The sequence below is a fragment of the Podarcis cretensis genome (assembly GCF_951804945.1).
Source record: "Podarcis cretensis genome assembly, chromosome: 12".
Taxonomy (NCBI): domain Eukaryota; kingdom Metazoa; phylum Chordata; class Lepidosauria; order Squamata; family Lacertidae; genus Podarcis; species Podarcis cretensis.
In genome coordinates this window covers 33,398,612-33,424,896 of record NC_137181.1, presented here as the reverse complement: position 1 = coordinate 33,424,896, position 26,285 = coordinate 33,398,612, and the positions used below count along the sequence as shown (strand labels likewise).

Below are 26,285 nucleotides of genomic sequence, written 5' to 3'. Positions count from 1 at the left end.
GAAATCTATGGGTATATGGCGGTATACAAATTTTAACAACAACAACAACAGGAGGCCCTGTTATTGTGGGCTAGAAACATGCACCTCCAATGAGAAAGTTATCCGCTTTTCAGATCCTGCAAAATACTATTGCTTCTGATGCAGAAGATTAACATGGCTACCTCTCTTTAAAAAAAAAAAAAAAAAAAAACACTAATGGAGCTGACAAGTATTTAACAATATTCTCCGTACTTCAGTGGTTTAAAGACAGCACTGTTTGCCCACAGTGACATCACTGCATAAGGGCACCCTACCGCTCCACACTATTTCCCTGCAGGCATAACTGGATATGGTCACACACTGTTCTATTAGCAATTTCATTATTTAGTTGTCATAGTTACCGTAAGCCCTTTACATTTTGCTTTCAGAAAGCAATACACCTTAAATTATTACTTGGCCGAGAGCTGTCTGCTAGTAGGATTTTGCTTTCTACTTTTGGTGCTGCGACTTCAGTGAAACCATGGCACACTATTCTATGTTCCGCTTAGATGACAAAGCTTATACAGTCTTACCTTGGAAGCCGAATGCCTTGGGAGTCAAACATTTTGGCTCCTGAACGCCGCAAACCTGGAAGTGAGTGTTCTGGTTTGCGAACATTCTTTGGAAGCTCCTGCAGCCAATCGGAAGCCACGCCTTGGTTGTCTAACGTTTTCGGAAGTTAAATGGACTTCCAGACCGGATTCCCTTCAACAACCAAGGTACGGCTGTACTTTGAATCAGAAGCAGTGGGCTTTAATGGTTAAAGCCTTCCCCCAACCTGGTGCCCTCCAGATGTTTTAGACTACAACTCCCATCAACGTCAAGGGATGGTGGGAATTGCAGTCCAAAGCATCTGCATGGCACCAGGCTGGGCAAGGCTGATTTCTATCCCACCACAGCACCCCCTTTTCAGGGCATACGCTAGCTTAATATCCGCTGGGATCAGCTCAGCTGGCCAGGTCCTGGCTGAGCCAGGATTGAGGAGTTACACTGAGGTCTCTCTCCAGATGAGGTGAAGATGACAGAGCTAAGCCGGCAAAGCTTGGCTGCATTGGGAACCTCCTGGCTCAGCTGAAGATCCACTGGATCCAGCCCAGCAGCACTTGCTGTAGGATTGTTCCCTAACCATAAGTTGTATAACCAATCAATTACATTTGTATTAATTTTCACATGGGTAAATGCAAGTTTGTTTTTAAATAATGCTCCTTTGTTGTAGCAAGCATTGTCTTAGCAAAAGGCTTTCCCCACCCGTCTCTTGTGAAAAGCGAATTGCCTCTTGAGATGATGCTTGCTACCAATTTACAAGTCCTCGTATTAAAAAATACAGTCATACCTCATGTTACGTCCGCTTCATGTTATGTTCTTTCAGGTCACGTCCCGCGGCAACCCGGAAGTACTGGAAAGGGTTACTTCCGGGTTTCGCGGCTTGCGCACACGTGCAAAATGACGTCACGCGCATGTGCAGAAGCAGCGAATCACAAGCTGCGCATGTGCAGACCCGCCACTGTGGGTTGCGTTCTTTTCATGTTGCAAACGGGCCTCTGGAACGGATCCTGTTCGCAACCAGAGGTACCACTGTATTGTAGTTCTTTTTTTAAAAAAAATCCTGCCAACTAATCAATCAGTGCTTTAAAATTTGTTTATTTATTTAACATATACAGAAGTCTCTTAAAAGTTGTTTTAATTGATTATTATAACCAATTACAGGTTCAGATTAATAGAAATGGGTTTTAAGCTATATAGAATGAAAAACAGCAATGGATGACTTGTATGAGACAGGGCAGGGAATTCCCAAAGTTGTTATTTCTTATTTAAAAACAAAGCAACCCAAACTCAACTCTAATATAGGTGTTTTAGGGTTGGTAAACATGCTATTAAAGTTTCCATGTGGAAAGTTGTTTTCCCCTTTGCTGTAACACAGGAATAAGGGATCTGTGTTCCATCAGCCCCAACCGACATGGCCAGTGGATACAGATTATGTGAGTTGTAGTCCAGAAACTTTTGGAAGGCCACAGGGTTCTCATCTCTCCTGGAACAGATAACCGCCACACATTTTTCATGGAAACCCTGCAAGGACCCAAAGAGTTTCGAACCCAGCGCCACATGTTCCTAGAGCAGTCTGTCACAGGTGTAAAAAGATGGTGCAGAGAGAGTCACACCAAGGAAGAAGCTTGCCACATTCACCAGGTGGAGCAGCCTTTGCCTATCTGGTTTCCTAAAGATACTTGGACTACAACTCCCATCATTCTCAGCCAGCTTGGTCCTGCTTGCTAGGGCTGATGGGAGTTGTAGCCCAAAATACCCAGAGAGCACAAGGTTGGCAAAGTCTGAGGTAAAGTGTAGACTGGACCTTCCAAAACACCTGCCACAGTGGCTGGGGCAACTCAGTCAGATGGGCAGGGTGCAAATAGCAAAATTATTATTAAATCCTTCTGCAGAAGGTTAGCAGCAGTTAGTCACATGCAAGCCCACTTCTGAAGCAAAAGAAAAATGCGCAGAAACATGAAAGTAAGATTTTTAAAAGCCATTTAATTTCCCCAAAATGTGATTATGTCAAATCACACACAAGCAAATATTGAGCTACACGCACAGAACATCCCTATGGAGAAACACGGAAGTGTTCATATGTAGTACCTGAAGACTGTTAATAAAAAAGGAGTCCTTAAAGGATATTACTTCAGTTTTCCTATATGTTGTTTCCTTGCTGAATGCCTCTGCCTACAATAGTGTACAGGGCGCCAGAGGAAGAGTCTCAGCATTTAATGTCTCAGGGCTCCAACATTTTATTCTTCTAAACAAAAGGAAAGCCTAGCCTAGAATTTTCGGTATGACACTGGAGTAAGAGTCTTTCTCTTTGAACGGTACACAATTCCGCAAGAAGCAGCCGGCCACAGCGAATACGTTTTGTGCTTTGTTCAGCCATCTTGGTTTTCTTCCCCTTCAGATTCGGATTCTGAGAGGTGAGAGAGAGAGAGGGAGGGAGGGAGAGAGAGCAGAGGAAAAGTGAAGATTTTTCTCCAACTATTAAAACAATTCATGTGGCAACATTTATACAGTTATTCCTTTAACAAGCCCCAAATGTTATTTTAAGGCTGGATCTACTACACACAGGGGAAAAACCACTATAAGTCATAAATTAAATCATTATAACAAAAGAAAAAAAACACTCTATTAAAGTCGCATAGACAAAGTTTTGTGCTCTACAGCGCCATCTGGTACCGCATGTTTATAACGCAGTTATAGTGTTGTAACATGGCTAATGTAGCTGAGTCCTCAATCAATGAATCAAATGCAAATGTACTGCAGCAGAGGTGGGAGATCTGTAGACTTTCAGGTGTTAATTGGGCTCTATCTTCCATCAACCAGCAAGTCAGGGATCATGGGAGTTGTAGTCCTGCAGCAGTCCTGCGCTAAGGATACAAGACCCCTCCCATAGCCCTTGGGATGAAAGGCTGTCTCCCCACTCTCATGCCCACTGTCTCTCAGTGGCTCCTCAGCATCCCATATGGAGGCTTGACCCCCAATCGCAGCAGCTTCTCTGGCACGAGAGATGGAACAAGTCAGTCTTACGCTACAAAGGGATAGAGCAGGCATAGGCAAACTCGGCCCTCCAGATGTTTTGGGACTACAACTCCCATCATCCCTAGCTAACAGGACCACTGGTCAGGGATGATGGGAGTTGTAGTCCCAAAACAGCTGGAGGGCCAAGTTTGCCTATGCCTGGGATAGAGCCAAGATTCCCAATGCATCAGGGTGGATCAGTATCTGCTGGTAGATTTCTGGGCAATTTGAAGCAAGGATCAACAAGGATCTCCCACTTCCCGGCTGTATAACAATGGTAACAACCAAATGATTCCTCCCCTAGACTGTGTGGCTGCTGAACTGAAGGAAGCTGGGTGTGTGGTAGTTGGGGATGAGGGAGGGAGAGAAACAGATCAGATCAGTTCAGTTCTGGTATTCAAGGTAAAACCCTGGGCCAGATTTTTTAAATTCTAAGCATATGTCTTTTGCACCTGGCTTTGGCTAGTGACTCTCAGGGTAATAATAATAATAATCAACAACAACCACAACAACCTGCAAGCCTTCTCAGCAATATACTGTATCTGATTCACAGCAACACAAGCACATTGCAAAATGTGTATTAAACTAATTATCTCTCTCTTTCTCTTGTATGTATGTATGTATGTATGTATGTATTTGACACATTCATTCTCATTTTCCAGAGCCTTCTCTTTATTCTGATTTCAGCTACACTTTCTGAAATTGCTAGAGGCAGATTAAAGACAGAAATATCTGCAGAGGAAAGGGGGGAAAGCAGGGTGCCTGCTGTTTGCTAAAATACAAAAAAGAAGAAGAAAGCCCCAATATATTTTTAACTAAAAATAATGCTTCAGGGCTCTTTGACATTTCGGGACAGAATGTTTTTTGCTAACATTTCTATTGGAATCATTACAAGATCTTGACACAGGTTGTTACTCTCCACATCAATTCCAAAAAGTAAGCCCATTGCTGTAAAAAATAAAATAAAAGGAGGGAACCAGCAATCTTTGATTGTTGATAGAAACAGACTAAAAGCAAATAATAAGCTTGGATTTTGCAGGGGAAGCAGGCGAGTCCTAATAATTATAACCTGCCAATCTCATGTGCAGCTAATATGGGATTAGTCTTCAAGGGGAGCTGCTTAAAGACTTTCTGCAGAAAGCAAAAATAACTCTCCATGGGTGGTCATCAGAAGAAAGGTGGGGGAGAAAGCAGCTCTTGGAACCAGAAAAACGACTGTATTACACAGTCCAACTCAGCTTCTACAGTCGAGTTGGCGCCTTAAAAATTATCTTTTTCCATTAGAGTTTTTCCCTCCCAGTCACTCCCCTCCCTTTCTAACAGGACTCGTATGACAAAGCAAGGGGAGTTTTGCCTATGGGTTTGTATCCATATCTAACCTTCACTCCAGTGACTCTGGCAAATGTGCACAGATTTGTATGCAAACTGTGTGTCACAACACCTGTGTGTAGGTGTGTCGCACAAACACTCCCCGTGCTCCTCCCGGGGCTGGGAAAAGGTTAGTTTAACCTCTGGTTTGCTAGTAAATGGGACACGGGTGGCGCTGTGGGTTAAACCATAGAGCCTAGGACTTGCCGATCGGAAGGTCGGCGGTTCGAATCCCCGCAATGGGGTGAGTTCCCGTTTGGTCCCTGCTCCTGCCAACCTAGCAGTTCGAAAGCACATCAAAGTGCAAGTAGATAAATAGGTACCGCTCCGGCGGAAAGGTAAACGGCATTTTTGTGCACTGCTCTGGTTCGCCAGAAGCGGCTTAGTCATGCTGGCCACATGACCTGGAAGCTGTACGCCGGCTCCGTCGGCCAATAAAGTGAGATGAGCGCCACAACCCCAGAGTTGGCCACGACTGGACCTAATGGTCAGGGGTCCCTTTACCTTTACTTTGCTAGTAAAACTAAACTACTGTGTTGCAAAATGATGCACGCCCAAAAAGTGTGTCGCCAACATAAAAAGTGTGGAAAGCTCTGGGACAGGCCTGGCCAGTAGGATTTGCACTCACCCACCTTAGCTAGGCAATTGGGCCACATCCGTTTCACAAGTGATTTGCCATAACACACAACGAGGTGCTGATTAAGACAAATCAAGATTGGAATGGCTCATGCTGGTGAAGAGCTCTGCACATATTGGAGCTGCACTGATCGTTTGGTTCAGGAACAGAGTAAAGCTAATGTCCCCATAGCTATCGCTGAGAAGCGTGCTTCGCATCGCAGCTGAAATCGTGCCCAATAAATGAGCTCCTGGCGAAGCCCCCTCACCCCAAATAAATATATATTTGTGGCATGAAACCCACAAATGTTTTTGAATCACATATCAATACTGTATCCTGTTTTATATATAAGCTATGCTGTAGTGGGCAAACTTGACTGACATCTTGTTTGTCATCTGAACTTCTTTCAGAGGCTGCTGCAAAATAAACAACTTATTTATAAAGAACCATTCCTTCAGAATTCTTTCCCGACTAGAATGGGGACAAGCTAAAATCCCCAATTGGGGGCGGGATGGGATTCAAGCCATTTAACCAACATAAAGTGTATTTGGGTCGTGGGTGTGGCCACATTCACACACATTGGGGGAGGTTCAGTTTTGCACTACTGTGCAAAAATGTCCCAGACACATGACGAACCCACCAGCTGGAGATGACCAGTGCAATCTGAGGGTTGGGAAAAGGCCAGATTGTCAGTTTGCATTTCTTAGTGCAGAAAGTATTGATCTGATGTTTAGAGATCTCTCCTATTCTAATTAATTCAAGAGGGTTCTGGAAGCTTCTTTGTGTGAAAGAAACAAGCAGAAGGTTCATGATGTTTGGGTTATTCCTTCAGAGAAGTTGAGTACAGCTGGCTTAAACTGGTTCTGTTATCTCTTCTGTCAAGGTCATGCTGACTATAATAAGAAGCAAGAAGGTATGTAGTGTTAAGGTTTAGTCTTACTATAAGTTATTGTAAGTATAAGTTAAGTCTGCTGCAACTGGATTTCTTATGGACAGTGCCAATCCTGAATGTATATTGGATTTGTGACGATTATGTTCATTTGCTTCAGTAGCAGTAAAGCTCTGCTGGATGAAATGTTAATTGCCTCCGGTCTATTTTTTGGGAATCCTGCAACTTGTTTAACTTGTCTGGATCAATATTGAATAGAATTCCATGACACAGATGTGGCTCTCCAGGCCTCAGGACTCTTCCCAAAACCCTTCCTCCTTTGGCTGAAGCCCTCACTGGTTCTCCTACACACCCTCTCCAGGTCTTTTGTCTGGCTGGAACATATCCTGAGCTCTCAATAATGCCTCTTGCTTTCCTGGATAGAAAGTTGCAGGCATAAAATATCTCTGATGTGCGTAGCTGGAATACAAAAATAAGAATCGCATCTGTTGCACCTGCCCACCCCTTGCATGTGGCCCCCAGAAAGTTGTCCATGGGGCGGCACTAGGGGGCGCATCAGAAGATGGCTGACAATAACATCTCTCCGACCCACACGAGGTAATTTGGAGGCTGTGATGGGAGTAAATAGCCTCCCTACCCCCCCCCCCCAGGATTGTGGGGTGGGACTGCCCTTGCCTGCTGTGCCCTATACCACCCCGAATTTCTGGGGATGGGGACACTAGGCACAATGCCCTCCTGTGGGATTTCGGCGCTCCTGGATGCTGTCTCTGATCTGCGCCACTAGCTGCAAGAACTTCAAAAAGAAACAATTTGGATGAAGCGAATGCACATATTTCAAGGAAGAAGGGGGAGTAAAGACTGCTAACAGAAGAGATCTCTGATAAAACAAGAAGAGTCGAAGGAGCAAGTATAAATCACAAGAAGATACACCAAGACTCGGTATGGCAAAGGGACTGATGGGGGAGGGGGGGAAAACCTTACTTTCTTTCTTATATGTGATTAAACAAGACCCCTCCCCCCACAAGCCAGAAATGTCATTTTAAGGACTTAAGCTGTAGATTTAAGGCTGTGTGGAGATAAACTTTCGAACCAAAGCATGTTTTGAGAAGAGCGTGGAATGTATAAGGGCTTTGGAATGACGTAGTTAAAAGTGCCGTCGCCATATTGGGAAGTTCTGTCAGAGGACTTAAGTCTGAGAGGAGAAATGGAGAAATAGAGCTGTTTTTATATTGTGGGTGAAACTCCTCAGTGAGACTTAAGAACGACAGTTCTGTAATTAATGATGGAAAGAGCGCTGTTATCTATGAAGGCGATGATATATGGAAACCATCTTGATTTGAGGATTGGAAGAACGGAAAAATTCACACAGGATTATTATTGGTGTTTATCGGCTTAAGGAGACTATCAGAAAAGATCATAAAGCAAAAAGAAAATATATGAACAAGAGGTGATGTAGAAACAGCAAGATAAGACTGGATAGAATTATGAACTTTGTTTGGACTGATTTGGACATTAACGCAGTAGCAAGAAGATGATCAGAATCCCCCTTTGGATCTTGAAATATGGGTCCCCTCAACAAAATTTAAAATTCGGCTTTGTAATTCGGAATTTATGTGATGTGATTTGATTTGATTTGATTGGCTGGTTAATAAAAAATATTATTATTTTTTTAAAAAAGAAAGTTGTCCATGAGGGAATGTGGCCCTTGGGCTGAAAAAAAGTTCCTCACCCCTGATGTAAGTCTTGATCCCATTGCAGAACCTGGGAGATGTGAAATGAAGTAGATGTTTCCTTAATATCCCAGATATACCAAGAAAAAGGAGGAGGAGGAGGAGAAGAACCTTACCTTCTTCAGCGTTTTGTAGCCACTCAACGAACTTCTTCATCTGGTCAAGGAAGACACTTTTGCCTTTGGCAACATGTGCCTCTTTGTACCACTTCAGGATGGCTTCTTCGCTTAGGACATCAGCTGCAATTCAAAACCAGGGAGTATACAGTTAAGAAGTGTTTCTGGGCAGATAATTAGCACACACAAACCCTAAAACTGCTGCTTTTTGGTGGTTTTTTTTTTAAAAAGGGCTTTAATGTGACTACACCACTTCAATCATGAGCAAAGCCTGACAGGAGGGGCTGCAGCTGGAAAGTGAGAAACAAGGGAGACTTAACTGCACCGCTAGTATTCAGTGATCAAGCACTTAAAATAATTTCACGTTACAGAAAATTGCTTCCTCCATTTCTGGTTAAAACGTTAACGATCTGCAGCACATCAGCCATGCCGCCAAGAGGAAGGCCAGTTGCCCACCTGGTGTTGCCTATTCATTCTACATCAAGGGCAAAGATGGCCATCTCTGTGGGAGCCATCTGGTGTCTATAGTCTAAACATGGATTTTTTGTTTCAGGTTGCCATGGAAAGTAAGCTGCAACAGAGCATCAGAAAAGCCCTGCTGGGTCTGACCAAGGTTGTCTCTAGCCCAGCATTTGTGTTCTCACACAAGCAGAATGGAAGCACAGCAGCACTCTCCCACTCATGACAATTCAGAGGCAGGCTACTCCAAAGCGAGAGGAAATCATGGAATCGTAGAGTTGGGTGGGACCATGAACATCATCTACTCCAACCCCCTGCAATGCAGGAATCTTTTGCCCAACATGGGGCTCAAACTCATGACCTTCAGACTAAGAGTCTCACGCTCTATTGACTGAACTGTCTCTCATACTAAATATAATATTAAATGTACCGTATTTTTTGCCCTATAGGACGCACCGGCCCATAGGACGCACCTAGATTGGGGGGGGGAATAAAGGGGAAAAAATTATTCCCCCCCCCAGGCGCGGGGCTGGGGCGGGGGAAGCCTGAGCTTCCCCCTCCCCCAGCCCCCAGAACGGGACCCAGAGCCATGCCGAAGCTGCGCGCAGCTTTGGAATCGCTCTGGGAGCTTGCGGGGCTGGAGGAGGGGGAAGCCCTCCGCCAGCCTTCTAACCAAGTCGGAGGACAGTGGGAAAGGCGCGCTGCGCCTCTCCCGCTGTCCCCCGAGTTTGCGGGGCTGGCGATGGGGAGGAGCAGGCTTCTCCCCCCTGCCAGCCTTCTAACCAAGTCGGGGGACAGCGGGAAAGGTGCGCTGCGCCTCCTGCTGTCCCCCGAGTTTGTGGGGCTGGCGGTGGGGCTCTCCAGGCTTCAGCGAAAGCCTGCATTCGCCCCATAGGACGCACACACATTTCCCCTTCATTCTTGGAGGGGGAAAAGTGCATCCTATAGGGCGAAAAATACGGTAGGCATCATGACTAGTAACCACTGGCAGCCTCATTAATTTACAACTGTCCTAAGTTGGTGACCATCATGACATCTTGTGGTAGTGAGTCCCAGAGTTTAGACATTAGGAATGTAGGGAATTGTCTAATACCAAGCCACCCTATTGGCTCCATCGAGATCAATATCGTCTACAACGACTGGCAGCCGTTCTCCGCAGTTTCAGGCAGGAAGTCTGCTCTAGCCCTAATTGGAAATGCCAGGGATTGAACCCAGAACCTTTTACATGCAAGACTGAAGCTCTACATCTGAGCTACAGGGACTATTCATCTCCAATGGTGGTTGACCTGGGTCCTAGCATTAGGAGAGGGAGAAAAACTTCTCTCTACCTACTTAGTTTAGGCCATGCATAATTTTATACACCTCTATTGTATCACCCCTTAGTTTTCTTTCTTTTTGAAAAAATTAAAAATCCTGCAGTGTTGTAACATATCCTCAAAGGGGAGCTGCCCCAGTCCCTTTACTGTTTTGGTTGCCCTTTCCATGCTCTAAGTCAGGCATCCCCAAACTTGCCCCTCCAGCTGTTTTGCGACTACAACTCCCATCATCCCTAGCTAATAGCACCAGTGGTCAGAGATGATGGGAATTGTAGTCCCAAAACAGCTGGAGGGCCAAGTTTGGGAATGCCTGCAGGGATCTATCTTCCATAGATTCCCACAACCATTTTAGAAAGCTGGTCAAATTTTCACTGACTGTGGTAAGGAACTCTATAGGTCCAGGGCTGCTTTGGTACACTCTGCCAGAATTCCGTCACAGAAGCAGCTTCCACATGAGGCTTTTCATGAATCTCACATGAAAACTTACACATGTGTCTTTTATTGTTTGCAGAGGCCAATCACTGATGCTTGCAGAGAAAATCCAATGACATCATCATCCTTATATGGGATTTACCAACTTTGACACAGCAGAGACTTCTGTATAACTGAAGTAACTTGAAGACTGGGCCCACCAGATGCTACTGGACTCCAACTCTGATCATCCTTTGCCATTGGCAGTGCTGGTTGGGACTGATGGGAGTTGGAGTCCAACAGCATCAGGAAGGCCACAAGTTCCCCAGCCCTGCTGTAAGCCAACATCATCTGTTCCCAGAACAAACTAATTAAACAGCCGTTTCTTGATTTTATGTTCCTTTTAAGGCTCGCTGCACTTATTCTGTGAATAGCTTCGTCGCATTTGTTTTATGTTGTGCTGTAATAATCATATGCATTGGCTTTAAACTGGAATCAACAGTAATCCCAGTTCTTTGCACAGCAGACCCCCACAGCAAAGGCAGCCTCTCCTGCACTCCCATGTTTTATGATACCCTGTGAGGGTTCCCACTGTTTCATGAGAGCTCTGGAGTGTGTGGAATAGCAATGCATTGAAAAGCACTGGCCACCCAGAGAGCTGCCTTATAGTTTCAAGCAGAAGACAGCGAACCGCAAAAGGGTGCTGTTACCCTAGGATGATTTGGGGGTATTGGGTTGGGATGAGGAACCCATGGCTCTGCAGCTGTTGTCGGAGCCCCGCTCCCATCAACCTCAGATGCTCAAAGGTTACAGGAGTTATGGTTCAACATCTGGTGAGGAAGACCCTGAAACAGGGACAGAAACTCTTCAATGTTGCAGGTCCTGAAGAACGGATTCAGCTTCAGTTAATAAGGCCATTTTACACAGGTTTTCCTGACTTGGCTAGGAAGCCTCTCAGCTAATCTCACATGCCCACTGGGACATTGTAATTAACTGCAAGACAAATGTCAACCAGTATTCTGTGTTGGGTTCTGTTCAGATCACTTAGCGCTTATTTTATGTACTGCTTGAAGTCCTACTGACTGCAAAAAATTGCAGGCAGGTGCTAAAACTGACTTGGATCCCTCATCTGGTTGCTGCCGGGGACTGGAATCCATTTAGGTAGCTAGAGCTTTCTGAAGGAGACAATAGAACTTGTAAAAGGAAAAAACAGGGATCACATGGAAGTGGGAAAGAACTGTCTTCCTTATGCACAACCTGCTTAAGAGTCAAAAGAGAATGAAGGGACCTTGAACAGGCCTTGAACAAACACAGAAAAATAGACTGAACGAGTCACCAGTGTGAATTAAAAGGTCAACTGAATTTTCCTTTAATCTCGAGAAAGACAACTTGTAATTTATTCATGCCTTCAGTAGTTCCCAAAAAATATAATATTCTCTTGTCAGAGAGTTGCTCAATTAAGCAATCATGCAGGACAGGGTGCACTTAATCATACCCCTAGGTTGCTTTCTGAAGTACAAGGAACACCAGAGGGGGGGATTTATAGTTAGCTATTTATGATTAAAAATGATTAAGATGACATTTTAAATGCTGCCGCAATTTTAGCTGAGCAGTTGTGGGAAGTGTAGCTCCCCCGTTGCTGCCCCAAGTGATGTCAGTCTGAGCAAAGCCCATGAAGCAATTCGTGGCGACATTCCCGGTGGCTGGAACCAATTCTAACCACCCACTCCTTCGGCCCTAGGGGACTGTTATAGACACAAGGAGCAAAGGCCCGCACACATAATAATAATAATAATAATAATAATAATAATAATAATAATTTATTATTTATACCCCGCCCATCTGGCTGGGCCTCCCCAGCCACTCTGGGCGGCTTCCATAGAAAGCAAAAATACAGTAAAATATCACACGTTAAAAACTTCCCTGAACAGGGCTGCCTTAAGATGTCTTCTGAATGTCAGGTAGTTGTTTATCGCTTTGACATCTGCTGGAAGGGCGTTCCACAGGGCGGGCGCCACTACCGAGAAGGCCCTCTGCCTGGTTCCCTGTAGCTTTGCTTCTCGCAATGAGGGAACCGCCAGAAGGCCCTCGGCGCTGGACCTCAGCGTCCGGGCAGAATGATGGGGGTGGAGACGCTCCTTCAGGTATACTGGACCGAGGCCGTTTATAATAATAATAATAATAATAATAATAATAATAATAATAATAAAATTTCATTGATATCTCGCCCTCCCCAGCTGAAGCCGGGCTCAGGGCAGCTAACAACAATAAAACAGTACAAAAGTGCAGCACAAACCAACACTCTAAAATCATTCATTATAAAATAATGCCTTTAGGGGAATCTGCAAGGCAACAGATAGCTCCTGTTTTGCAAATCTGGGATGTAATCAATTTTTAAAAAATGAACGTAAAATTAATTCATATCATATGTCTGGTGGACAAGAGTCAGGGGCACTGGGTTAGTTGGCAAGATATCTCCAGTTAAATCGAACACATGGCAGTTGACCATGTGATGCAAGGACATCTTTTGGATAGTTGTAGTTCTGCAGGAGTGGCCTTTCGGATCAGGGTTTGGTGCTGATGATATGCATCAGCCATTGCCAACTTGGTGACTTCAAGATGTTTTGGACTACAACTCCCATCAGCCCCATCCAGCACAGTCACAATAGTAGCAGTTGTAGTCCAAAATGTGCAAGGGACATCAAGTTGGCAAAGGCTTGAGGGACATTCATTATATTTACAATATGAGAACAACCTGCTGGATCTGACCAAGGGCCCATCTAGTCTAGCTTCCTACTCTCATAATGGCCAACCAGATGCCTTTGAGAAGACCATAAGCAAAGCCCAAGCACAAGACCACTCTCCAGCAACTGGTATTCAGAAGAATTTGCAAGCTGCGACCATTGCTTTTGAAGTGGCCCGGTGTCTGTCCTCACTAGAGTCTTCATTCCCCCTCCATTTTGTCAAGGGCTGCTTGAGTGTTGTCTTTTTTAGCTACATCAGTGAGTGAGAAGGCGGCTCAACAACTTCCAGCTGCCAGACCCAAATGCCTCAGTCTACTGTTGTCATTATGGCACTACAATCAATGCAAACAAGGAGCATTATGAAACTTCCCTGCTGAAGACTTTTCCACCTCCTTCCACTATTTATAGCAACAATGTCATACTATACTCTTAACACCTTGCAAAAGAAAGACAGATAGTCTCTATGACAACAAGCCACGGACCCATTCTCTTATATAAAAGGAAAATGGAGGGGTGGGGATTTGACAGCTTAGCTAAAGAACTGGAAGTGCCTTCCTGGATCTTCCTGAACAAAGAGATAGAATGAGAGATGTGCTGTTAATTGAAATCTCCAAGGAAAGCTATTTAGAGTCTGTTAAGGTGTAGGATCTGTGTTTAGCTTTCAAGCGCTTTCAGTAGAGACACAATTGAAGAGATGCTCAGCCACCAGTTAAGAGTCGACAGCCCCAAGCTACCGATTACAAACCCTCCCCAAAGCCTGCTTCTGGCCTTCTGCAGCCCTCAAGGCAACTCATGGGATGGCTCTCCTTGTCTCCAGGAAGCCTATCATGTGAATGGAGCATAGATCATCGAATGAAAATTGCTTCTCACATCCTGCACTGCTCCTTAAACTGAGCAATAAAGAGGGGGGAAAGCTAACAAGGAAATGCAAAAGAAGGAGGCAAATTAGGGCACACAACTCTCCTTTACTGGAAAGCGGGAATATGTGAAGTTGAAGAGGATGCAGCAAGAAACAGCAGGCTCCTTCTGGATGGGGCAAGGCTGTGGGTCAGACGAAGAACAACCACCTTGCACGCAGAAGGTCCCATGTTTGATTTCTGACATCTCCGGCTAAGGCTGGGAGAGAACCCTCTCTGAAACCCTAGAGATGCGCTGCCGGTCCAGCCCAGTTTAAGGCAGCTTCTTGTGTTCCTATGTAACAATTCCAGAGGACAAGTTCCAGGTTTAAATGTGCCTGTATTTCATTGCACTGCAAGCTAAAGCAGTATCACCAGACATCTCTTAAATGGGAAGTATTACAGCACAATAAAACTGGAGCTGCAGCAATTCACAGGGCAGGAAGATGCAGGCCAGCCCGCAATTTAGCAGCACAATCCTGGCACATTCAGCTTTTATAGAACATAAAGAGAAAAACAGGCAGCGGACACATCCTTTCATGTGCCTCATGCTAACCCTATTGGAGTCCTGATGTTTTAACTCGGAACCCTCTTTAAACATTTTATGTAAATTGAATAATGGAAAAAGGAAGGAAGGGAGGAAGGAAGGAAGGAAGGAAGGAAGGAAAGAGGTATGGTCAAATACCTTTATAAAAGAGCACCACAATCTTCTGAAAGGCTTTCATAAAGTGGATGTTATCATAACAGTACTCCTGAACCTTCTGGAGAAGGATCAGCTCTGATTGGCCCTGGGTGCTGAATACAGCCAGTAAAGGTGCATATTGCTAAAACAACCAGAGAAGAAATTAAGTTATTCTTTCATAGGCTAATACAGAAGAGAGTGTTATGTTTTGCTGCAAAACAACAACCACCACCACTCCCCAGGATATTCTTTTAAGGGTGTGGGCATGGAGAGTATTATCATCTGCAAAACACACCAGTGGGATATTCACTCTGGATAACCTGTCCGTTGCATGCCTGCAGTTATCCAGTAAACTGATTTACAATGAGCTGCTCTCATAGAGCCTTGAGTGAATAAACCTGGGAGCTCTCCATGCTCCTCCTATTTTGAATAGGCCTGCAGGCTTTGAGAGGATGAGATCTATCACTGCGACCAGCGCATAATGCTAGCTTTCCTTGTCAATGCAAAGCAAGCTCCTGTCTTTGACAGCCATGCACACACATGTGCTGGGACTGCTGCACAAAAAGGGATCCAACCCTCCGTTCTTACTGTACAAGCCAGCCGTCACTTGCACACCTTCAGATGTTTCAGTGCTTGCTCCGCGACCAGCTCTTCTTTCTTGTTCCATTCAACAGCGTTCATTATGCAGGTCCACAGGAGTCCAATCACAGCCGGTTCTGGCAGGTCGTTCCTCTTCATTTCTTCTTTTACATAAAGCACCATCTGCAGTGGAATATTTTATTTTTTAAAAAAAGAAGAATAAACTGAAGCCGTTCTCTTAAGTCACACCTCCTGTCTGCTGCAAAACTCCTTCCCAATGATTTTATTTGCAGGGCTGGATGAGTAATAAAAGAAAACATGTCTTATATTTAATATGAGTTGCTGATTTGGTTCAAATGCCAATGTTTAGCGAGAACACTCAGGCCAGGGATTCATTCAAGAGTATAAATTTTAAAGAGGGTGCACTGCACTTCACACCATGCCGCAAGTGAGCATTTGTACTAGAATACTGTCAACACACCGTATGGGGAGTAAAAATAATTCTCCTGGCAGCCACTAGAGGACAGCCACCACACTGGAAAAATAACAGCAAGCAGCACTTCTCCCAAAAAACTGTTCCATTTGGCAAGGCCAAGGCGGCTGTACTGCTTTCTGCTCAACCAGAGCAGTGCCAGTCTACAAGGTGGCCTATAATAAAATGTTGCTATTGTTCTTGTCATGAAATTCCTCTGAATACCGTTCCAGAGCAGAACTCCCGATGTTTAGTTAGCAGAGTAAAGACTTAAAACACATTGCAGGATTTCCCCCAAAATAGACCAGAGGCAATTGTACTTCATCCAGCAGACCTTTACTGCCACTGAAGGCAAATGAGCATAATGGTCACAAATCCAATACATTCAGGATTGGCACTGTCCATAAGAAATTCAGTTGCAGCAGACTTTAAACTTAAACTTACAATAACTTATAATAAGACTAAACCAGGCATAGGCAAACTCCGGCCCTCCAGATGTTTGGGATTATAATTCCCCTCATCCCTAGCTAACAGGACCAGTGGACCTTAACACTATAAGCATACTATGTACAAAACAACACACCAGAAGGAAAGAGAGACAGAAAGAGAAAGTGTGAAAACCAGGCTCCTTCTGGCCTTACTTTTATGGTCAGCATGACCTTGACAGAAAGAGATAACAGAACCGGTTTAAACCAGCTGTACTCGGCTTCTCTCAAGGAATAACCCAAACGTCATGAACCTTCTGCTTGTTTCTTTCACACAAAGAAGTTTCCAGTACCCTCTCTACACATCAGATCAATACTTTCTGCACTAAGAAATGCAAACTGACAATTCTCATGCCACAGTAAGCAATGATGCTCTCTTGGCAACGGCTCAGCATCAACAGCTGCTTCTGTATGTGACAGCACACCTTCCCACAGTGTCAAGCAGCTAAAAGAAGCACCTAAAATGTTTCTAGCCACTTCCAAAGTCTGCATTCTGAATTCAGAAAGTGCTTCTCTCTCTCACACACAAAGTTTGCCACAGTCTTTGCCAAACTCCTAGGGACGCAGGTGGCGCTGTGGGTTAAAGCCTCAGTGCCTAGGACTTGCCGATCGAAAGGTTGGCGGTTCGAATCCCTGCAGCGGGGTGCGCTCCCGCTGCTCGGTCCCAGCGCCTGCCAACCTAGCAGTTCGAAAGCACCTCCGGGTGCAAGTAGATAAATAGGGACCGCTTACCAGCGGGAAGGTAAACGGCGTTTCCGTGTGCGGCTCTGGCTCGCCAGATGCAGCTTTGTCACGCTGGCCACGTGACCCGGAAGTGTCTTCGGACAGCGCTGGCCCCTGGCCTCTTAAGTGAGATGGGCGCACAACCCCAGAGTGTGTCAAGACTGGCCCGTACGGGCAGGGGTACCTTTACCTTTACTTGCCAAACTAGTGACCTCCAATTTTTTGAATCACAACTCCCATCAGCCACTATCTGATGCATGCACTTACAGAATATATTTTTAATAGGCACACCAGGTAGCTATCCCTTTCTTAATAACTCAGTATTGCATCCTCTTCTGCAATCAGCATTCTTTTAATCCCCCCCTTTGTTTGTTCTAGTTTGAAAAGCTTTTCCCACCTCTTTAATTGGGCATTCCTGAGAAAGGCGCTCCTGAAGCTCTTTCTGTAGTTCTTTCCGAGTCCCCAGCGACTGCTGGACCCGGAGGAAATCTGACAACTCCTTAAGGCCAGCATCAGTGAAATACTTGGCAAAATGTTCCACATTCTGCCGGTTGGGTGGAAACAGTTCCTGGAAGGAGGAAGAAATTCACTTACTTTTTGCAAAACCACGTAAAATAGATGTAGACGTAAGGCAAGGGTATTTATACAAAAGAGAAACGCAGAACCTCTTAGTAACTTGCAAAAAAGCAAAAGCAGTGCAAGGAGGCCATTCACTACAGTCATACCTCGGGTTACGAACACTGTGGGTTGCGCGTTTTCGGGTTGTGGACCGTGCCGAACCTGAGAGTACCAGAACAGGTTACTTCCAGGTTTTGATGCTTGTGCATGTGCAGAAGCACAAAATGATGTCACACGCATGCACAGAAGTGCCGAATCACGTCACACACATGTGCAGACGCAGCACTTCAGGCTGCGAACACTGTGGGTTGTGAACGTGCCTCCTGCACAGATCACGTTCGCAACCCGAGATATGACCCTACCTAGTCGGCAAATGGATCTGTAGCTCCTTGCAAGGCTTCAGAGATTGCACATTTCCTTAAAATCACCCAAAGGAATGAGACTGGTTTAAAAAGAAGAGACTTAGCTAAGTACACAGTCGGAGGTGACAGTGTGCAGTTCTGGCTAGGAGCCCTTTGGACGTGTTGCACTTCCCATCCTCGTGATGAAAAGGCATTCAAAATGACACCATGGAGCATGGTTGCACAAAGGCAAGGTGCCATTTCCTGTGGTTCTCTCCATGCCTTCTCGCAACAGAAAGCAGAATCTGCACCAAGCACGGATGCTTCCCATAGTTCTTTTCCTCACCACGGTCAAAAGGCAAGAACTGAATATAGGAAGGTGGGGGTTTCTTTGTTTTTGTTTTTAAAAGTGTAGTCTTTGCCAAGGCAGTTTACAATTTTGAGATATTCCCTTAGTATTAAGAAGTTGGTTATTTGAGTATTTGCCCTAAGGTCACATGACCTAGGCAGTTCCAAAGGCCTAGTTGTCATTACAGTGGCTTGCATTAGAGGCTCTGGAGAATAAAGCTGTTTTCAAGTCAGTCTTCAACCCTCTTGTCTGTTTGTAGCAGGGATGCCAACTTGGGCCCCAAGTTATGGATGCTCAATGGCACCCATGATGTAACATGATGTTGTGATGTCATGACGTGATGTTACATCAACGTGCTGCAGCAGTGCTTCTGAGGCCTGGCAGGGCCTCGGACATGATCTCTGAGGCCTTCTGTAGCCTTGGAGATCACGTACGAGGCCTCGCGAGACTTCTGACATGACTACAGACTTGTACTTGGCCTTGGGGGCCCAACGTGACTTTCGGTAGATACCGGAAGTTGCATTGCGGAGCCCACATTGTGGGTGCTGAGCACCCCAAAAAAACTGTAGGTGTCCAGGACCCTCTATAGCTGGCACCTATGGTTTGTAGTCATTACAGTACAGTACTGAAGTCATCAATTGTATTTCCTAAGGCAGGATCCAACCTGTATACACAATTGGAGATCTTACATCCATTTCGCAATGCCCCAGGCAAACATTAGGAAAGGAAATACTTACTAGCAACCTCTTGTCTAAGTTAGCTTTTCTTAAAGCGGAGGTGACTGAATTGGCATCCTTCTCGAGCATCCATGCTTTAAACAATTTGACAGCGAAAGAGGCTGCAATACCTAGAAGGGAAGTGGGGGTACTCAAAAGTACATCTTGCTAATACAGTCATATTTAGAAGGATCTTGCAACAATCATTGAATCTGAAGCAATAATATTAATGATGGGACTGACACAGATTGCAGGCAGAAGTTATACCAATGAGAAGCTGCTTCACAGATTTATGGAACTCTATTACAGCTACCTGCCGCGTGTACCTACTAAAACCGTAATGTCAGGAATGTAGGCAACACAGGGCTGGAAGGCAAAGCCAGCTGGGGCCTCTGCTGTGTTTCCATGGAGATTTTGATGCCTCTCTTGCTGCCTATGTTTAGGAGTGCGGCTAAAACTTTTTAATCAGGTTTCTGAGCCCTCTTGGATATATCTGTCCATATTGTAATTCAAGAGATAGGTCTACATCTTACACCGTCTACAGCAGCAGTAGGGAACCTTTCCAGCTCAGAAGTCCCATTTCAAAGTGCTCCTTTACCCTGTGCTTTTGAGGATCTGACAGTCAGCTGATGGCTAGGACTTCAGAAGCCCTTTTCAAAGCAAAGGGAAAGAGAGCACTCTGAGAGGTGCTTCTGAAGGCATCTTGGAGGTTTAAAGAGTGGTGTAAGGAGGGAGAAGTGGTCTCCATTTTTTTTTTAAAGGAATTCTTCCCAGAGTTGCATTTCAGAGGAGGGAAACTGAGAAATAAAGATAAGAAAAGCTAGAAAGGAGGTGTAAAATGGGCTAATTAGGGCACATAAACCTCTTTTACTGGAAAGCGGGAGTAGAGAAAATCTAAAAGAGGATGGGGCAAGAAACAGCAGGCTCCTTCCAGATGGGGAAAGAGTGTAGCTCAGGAGAAAGCATCTGCTTTGCATGCAGAGGGACCTAGGTAGATACGACTGGGAGAGACCCATCTGAAACCCTAGAGAGCCATTGCCAGTCATTGTAGATAATACTGAGCTAAGTGGAACAAGTGGTCTAACTCAGTTGAAAAGCTGGGTGATTCAGGACAAATGGGGAGGCCTGCCAGGCCTAATTCGGCCTGCAGCCTAGGGGGTTCCATACCTCTATAGTTACACAGGACTACATTACATATGACAAGAATGTAGGTCAGTGGCGTAGCGTGGGGGGTGCAGGGGGGGCGGCCGCACCGGGCGCAACATCTGGGGTTAGGGCAAATCCACGGGTTAGGGGGCGCAAATCCACAGGTTAGGGGGCGCAAATCCACGGGTTAGGGGGCGCAAACTACTTGCCTTGCCCCGGGTGCTGACAACCCACGCTACGCCACTGATGTAGGTGCACCTCTGTGGAGATGGAGTTCCACAGCTTGAGAGCTGTCATGGAGAATGCCCTCTCCCAGGCCACCACCCCTCAAACTTCTGAGAGTGGTGGAACTACCAAACGGGCACCCTCCATTGATCTTAGTGCCCAAGATGGTCTGAAGTGAAGGGTGTGGTCTTTCAGGTATTTGGAGCCCGAGTCATTTAGGGCTTTAAACACCAAGGTGAGCACCTTGAATGAGGCCAGAAAGTGAACAGGCAAACCAAACAGGTGTGTTGAACTGGAGGTTATATGAGATCTAAATGCAACCCCAGCCAGCAATCGTGGCTGCTGTATTTTGTACCAAGGTTAGACTAAGTCAGGCCTTTATTGAGCATTTATTTTTATTCTTTGCAGGGAGGTTATACAACAATGAGCATTCACCACAAATTCATCCTGATTTGCTTGTGTGGTGTTATATATGTTCCCATTAATCATTTATTCATCTCTCACTTTGCATTCCCCACTCACGTTCCTAAGCTCTTTTAGAAAAAGAAAATGCCTGTTTCTTTTTCAAAACTGTTTTCCCCTTCCTCTAGGGCAACAGAGCACTTTAATTGCACAAACCTAAATTTCTGGTCTTTGCTTGAATCTCTCCCACAGAATACCGACAGTCTGGAGGCAACCCTAAATATTTGGGTGGCCAAATGTCTCTTATTCCAGAACACAACGAGGAAAAGGAAAGAGAACGGTTTGTCTTATTTGGGCAAATGTCACTACAAGCAGTTGAGTTACCATGGATATCATCTGTTGAGAATTACTAAAATGAACTTCGCTATTATGCCGTACTTTGAGTCTTTTCTATATACAAAAGTGGCACGAAGCACAACAAAAAGCTATACTGAAAATGCAATGCTTTATTTTGGTTCTTTAAACTGGAAGTGGCTTTTCATTTAGCTGAATACCTCACACTGCAATCATGCCTGTACACGGTATTAAGTCTAAGGTCCTATGCGCACATGCAGAAATCAATTTCCAAGTGAACCTGCTTAGGAACAGGGTGCAAGACTAATGATACCAGAAGTTTTTAGTTGTAGCCCCATTCCCTCCCACATCCACAATGAAATGAATGCATTCAACCCCAGACACTGGGGAGCAGGAAAGAGGTATAAACAGCTCACAGCAGTCAGTGGAACACATGTGTCAGGGAACTGCCATCGGAAAGGCAGGAGGTGGAGGGTCTCTCAGAAGTCAGGAGAGACTCAGCAGCGGAGGAAGGCACCAGCAGGGGGAGAGTGGGAGATCAGAGAGAGAGAGAAACAAAGGAATGGCTCAGGGAGTCTTCCAGCGATAACAGCGGAGAAGTCTCAGGTCCTCCCATAGGTACATCCACTCCTCGCCGGAAACTGTCGCGCCGAGAATCCAGACGACGCGTTTCCGTCAAGGAGCTTTTATGCTGGAATAGATTCCGTAAACGCCCACTGTCGGATTCTGCCAGCGATTGAAGGAGCCACGCTTAAGGGCTCCGCTAAAGACAGAGTCTTGCTAAGCTGAGCAAACTCTGAGGGACTAAGCTTTTACACACAAGCAGCTCATCATCCCATCACAGCAATCCGACAGTCTCTGAAAGCCGCTTGTGCAAGGAGAGGCATCATGAGCAACCCAGCCGGAGCCGGAGACGCAGGAGGAGCTGGAGCTGGTCCAAGCCTGGAAGAAAGGTACAGGATGTTGGAGGTCCAGCTAGCGCTGCAAACGGCTAGGCTCGAGGAGAGGAGGGCTCAGGATGCAGAAAAGGGGAAAGCCACCCCACTCACGAGGAAGGTGCCAGGATTGGTGCAGAAGTTTGGGGGGGATCCCAGGAACTATCAAGCCTTTAGAACAGAGATGCAATATGCCCTCAATCTGCAGTTTGATGACTTTCCTGATGAGGAATCGAGGGTAGCGTTTGTGATTGGCCATCTCGAAGGAGGGGCGAAGGACTGGGTGAGACCCCTGATGGCAGCTAATAATGACGCCCTAAAGGACTCGAGGAAGTTTTTTCGCGCCATGGATCTGATGTCTTCCAGCGAGATTGAACAGGGAGTGGTGCGCAGACAGTTAATGGGGTGTAAACAGGGGAGCCGATCTGTACGTGAGTACTGGACTGAGTTCACCATGTTGATCCATAAATTGGGATGGGAATTGTCGGCGGAACCCATACAAATGCTCTTTGAAGAAGGGCTATCTTCGGCGGTGAAGGATGAACTTTCCCAGGCGCCCAGGGCGGAGTCTATGGACCAGCTGACTAAATCAGCGCTGGCCATAGGAGCACGCCAGGAGGCGAGAGCTTTGGAGAAGCGGGAAGGGAAGGGGGAACGTTGGAGGGATTTCCGCATTCCAGAGATTCCCGAGCAGCATTCCCCGCCAGTAGAGCCGATGGAAATTGGAACAGCGCGCGCGCAGTTTCAAACCCTAGTGAAGGGCGGAAGAAGGAGGGAAAGAGCGCCAAGAAATGTTTTCTCTGCCAACAGCCAGGTCACTTTGCCAGAGCCTGCCCACAAAGAAAGGAATGGCAAGGGATGGCGGGAGCTGTTGGGGGGGAGGAGGAGGGAGTTAAGGAGCAAGTAAAAGCCAACGCCTGGCTGCCACCATCGGGGCACAGCAGCCAGGCCAAAGAGCAGTGAATGTGCCCACGCCGGAACCACCAAGACCAGCGCTTGTAATAGAGGTGTCGCTAGAGCTGCCAAACGGACACCCACTAAAGATAAAGGCGCTATTGGACTCAGGCAGCTCCTGTAGTTTTATGAGTAAGGAGTTTGCAGCCGAACACCAGATACAGACTATCCCTTTAAGTAACCCTTTGCAGGTGACCACGATTGATGGGAGGGCGCTGTTGGGAGGGGAAGTTAACCAGCAGACTGTCCCAATGATAATGAGGGTGGCAAGACACACAGAACTGATAGCGTTTAATGTGGCCACCTTGGGAGGAGCGCCCATTATTTTGGGAATGAGCTGGCTAGCACTGCATGATCCGCTAGTGGGATGGCACCAGCGGGTAGTTTCCTTTGGGTCAGCGCATTGCCTGGCACACTGCAAGGAAGGGGAAGCCCAAGTAAAAACCCAGGCTACGCTAGCAGGGATGGAAATAACAGATAAAGGGAAGGTACCACGACAATACGCCGACCTGATTAACGTCTTCAGCGAAAGAGAAGCAGATAAACTGCCCCTGCACAGACCCTTTGACTGTCAAATTAACTTACTCCCAGGAGCACAATTGCCAGTGGGCAAGCTGTATGCAATGTCAGACAGGGAGATGCAGGAGTTAAGGGAGTTCATTGACAAGAATCTCAAGCGAGGTTTCATCAGAGAGTCACGAGCGGTGGGGGGCAGCCCAGTGTTCTTTGTGGACAAAAAAAAATACTAATAAACCCAGATTGGTCGTGGACTTCCGGGCCCTAAATGCAGTGTCAGAACCAGCAGCTCATCATCCCATCGCACAAGCAGCTCATCATCCCATCACAACATGCAAACCAGTCTCTTCTGCACATGCCCGAGTGATTTTTAGTCTACCGTCAGCTTTGAAATCATAAACACACCGAGCAGAAACTTGTGTCCAAACAGTCATGCTAGGTTTCTATTTTGTGCACCAGGAAGCTTCGATTCAGATCAATCCTGTCTTCAAAGTGAGTGGGGACAAATCACTATGCCAGCAGGTTATTTGGGTAGCTCAGTTGTGGCTCCAGTGAGAAAAGGACAGGCTGAAGATCAGAGCTTTCTAGCAACATCCAGCTGATCCCTGCAGGATCATGACCCTCTGCAGATACTATCTCATCAGGAGGTCTGAGTCATTAGTGTGGCTGCAGCTACCCTTTCAAACTCCCTCCCATTACATATCAGAGGGGCACTTTGGCACATGGGCAGTAGAATTCTACCCTGCATCAATGCTGTCCTTCTGCTTAAAATCACCCCTTTAAAAGATGCTATTTGCCCCTAAAAGTCTTCAGGGAGAAGCATGAATTCTTATTGAACAATCAGCAAGCAGGGAAAGATTAAACCAGGCATGTTCAAAGTCCGTTTTGGAGGCCTAATCCAGCCTCTGTGGCAGTTTACTTCCTGGGGTAAAATCCTAAAAAAACCTCAGCAACTTAAATCCTCAAAAAATGTCAACAACTTTGGTTGGCCCTTTAGTCGGCCCCCACGGCCCTTCACTTCATCAACTCTGGTCCTCTTTGAAAAAAAGTTTGGACACCACTGGGTTAAACCCTCTCTTCCCCTGTAGCACTGATCTATGTTGCCCCTGTGTCCCCAATCACCTCTGTTTTTTAATAAGAAAGGTGGCAATGTGGCCAATTCTAAGCATGCTATTAAAATTCGCAGATACTGTAATATAGTTTGGGCCTTAGGCTAAGGCATTAAAGGCTGCTCCTTTGAAATATCCATTTCCTTACTTTTCCTCTACTGATGAGACATCTCTTTTTGCATATACAAAAGGTGCAAAATGCCATTTGTTTGTTGTGAACAAGGTGATAGTTTGAATACCAAAAAAAAATCCCATGAAGGCAATATTTGCCGATCGCAAAAAAAATAGTACAATGAATACCAAAACCATCTTAATTTCTAAATGCATGGAACAGTAAGCTTCTCATATCTCAAGGCATTTCGAAAATTAGGCCACGGAGGAAGAGCTTTTCGAGCAAGAACATTCTATGGCCTCAGGTCCCTGGTGTTGGAAAATGATGACTCCAACCTAATCCAAGAGAAGGTAAGGAAAAAAGAAAATTACCTTCTTTGACAATGTTGTCAGTGAAAAGGCTTGTTAAAATGGTCGCAGGAAGTGTCCCGTTGGCTAGCAAGATTCCAGTGAGCATTGCCAGCTTTGTCTGCTCTGTTTCAGAAAAGGCTTTAAGGAACAACAGGAGCTGTAAAACAAGAAAGAGACGGAGTTTTTGAAGCAATGAAACTATTATGGCACCCTACTTCAACACACACCAGCATGGAATGCCTTTTTCTGCACAGATCTATTGATGTGACAGGCAATCCTATAAATATCATTTATCAAAACTTTGCCTAAAGTTCTGAAATGCTTACCACTGGGTCAGAACCAGGGGCCTAAAAACAGGCCTGACTTATGATTGATGTCAGTAAAAAGGAAACAACCCTTTTGCTATTAGTATGTGCCTTTCATTCAAATACCCACAAGTAGCCTCTGCATAGCTAAGAATTAGGGCTTCCATGAAGGGTTGCATTTTCATTGGAGAAATGTTGGAAGGTATAGGACGTCCCATTCCATAATGATAATTTTACTATTTATACACCACACATCTCACTGGCTTGCCCCAGCCACTCTGGGCAGCTTCCAACATATATAAAAGCATAATAAAACATTAAACATTTTTTTTAAAAAAACTTCTCTATACTGTACAATGGTACCTTGGGTTACAGACACTTCAGGTTACAGACTCTGCTAATCCAGAAATAGTACCTCAGGTTAAGAACTTTACCTCAGGATGAGAACAGAAATCACACGCCCGTAGCATGGTGGCAACAAGAGGCCCCATTAGCCAAAGTGGTACCTCAGGTTAAGAATAGTTTCAGGTTAAGAAAGGACCTCTGGAACGAATTAAGTTCTTAACCCAAGGTACCAGTTTACAGGATTGCCTTCAGGCTGCTCAGGGGTCGGATAACTCCATACCCTCCAACATTTCTCTGATGAAAATAAGGACATCCTAAGGAAAAGCGGGACATTCTAGGATCAAATCAGAAACTGGGATGGCTTCTCTAAATCAGGGATGTCCCTGGAAAATAGAGATACCTTGAGGGTCTGCAAGTTTGAATTTGTAAGTTCTGCTCCCTTT

General features: G+C 45.6%; 1 protein-coding gene across 2 annotated transcripts in view; it reads right to left on the bottom strand.

The window, feature by feature from the left end:
• Nucleotides 1-2,527: 2,527 nt before the first annotated feature.
• The window catches only part of BZW2 (basic leucine zipper and W2 domains 2), a 49,500-nt gene continuing 25,742 nt past the window's right edge, over nucleotides 2,528-26,285 (bottom strand). For both annotated transcript variants that reach the window (XM_079947929.1, XM_079947930.1), the window contains exons 6-12: nucleotides 25,214-25,349; nucleotides 19,111-19,220; nucleotides 17,463-17,633; nucleotides 15,422-15,568; nucleotides 14,810-14,948; nucleotides 8,299-8,421; nucleotides 2,528-2,971 (exon numbers count right to left, since the gene is read on the bottom strand). In XM_079947929.1, coding sequence (XP_079804055.1) covers nucleotides 2,934-2,971; nucleotides 8,299-8,421; nucleotides 14,810-14,948; nucleotides 15,422-15,568; nucleotides 17,463-17,633; nucleotides 19,111-19,220; nucleotides 25,214-25,349 — 864 coding nt within the window. In that variant the 3' untranslated portion in view covers nucleotides 2,528-2,933. The remainder of the gene's footprint in view (nucleotides 2,972-8,298; nucleotides 8,422-14,809; nucleotides 14,949-15,421; nucleotides 15,569-17,462; nucleotides 17,634-19,110; nucleotides 19,221-25,213; nucleotides 25,350-26,285) is intronic.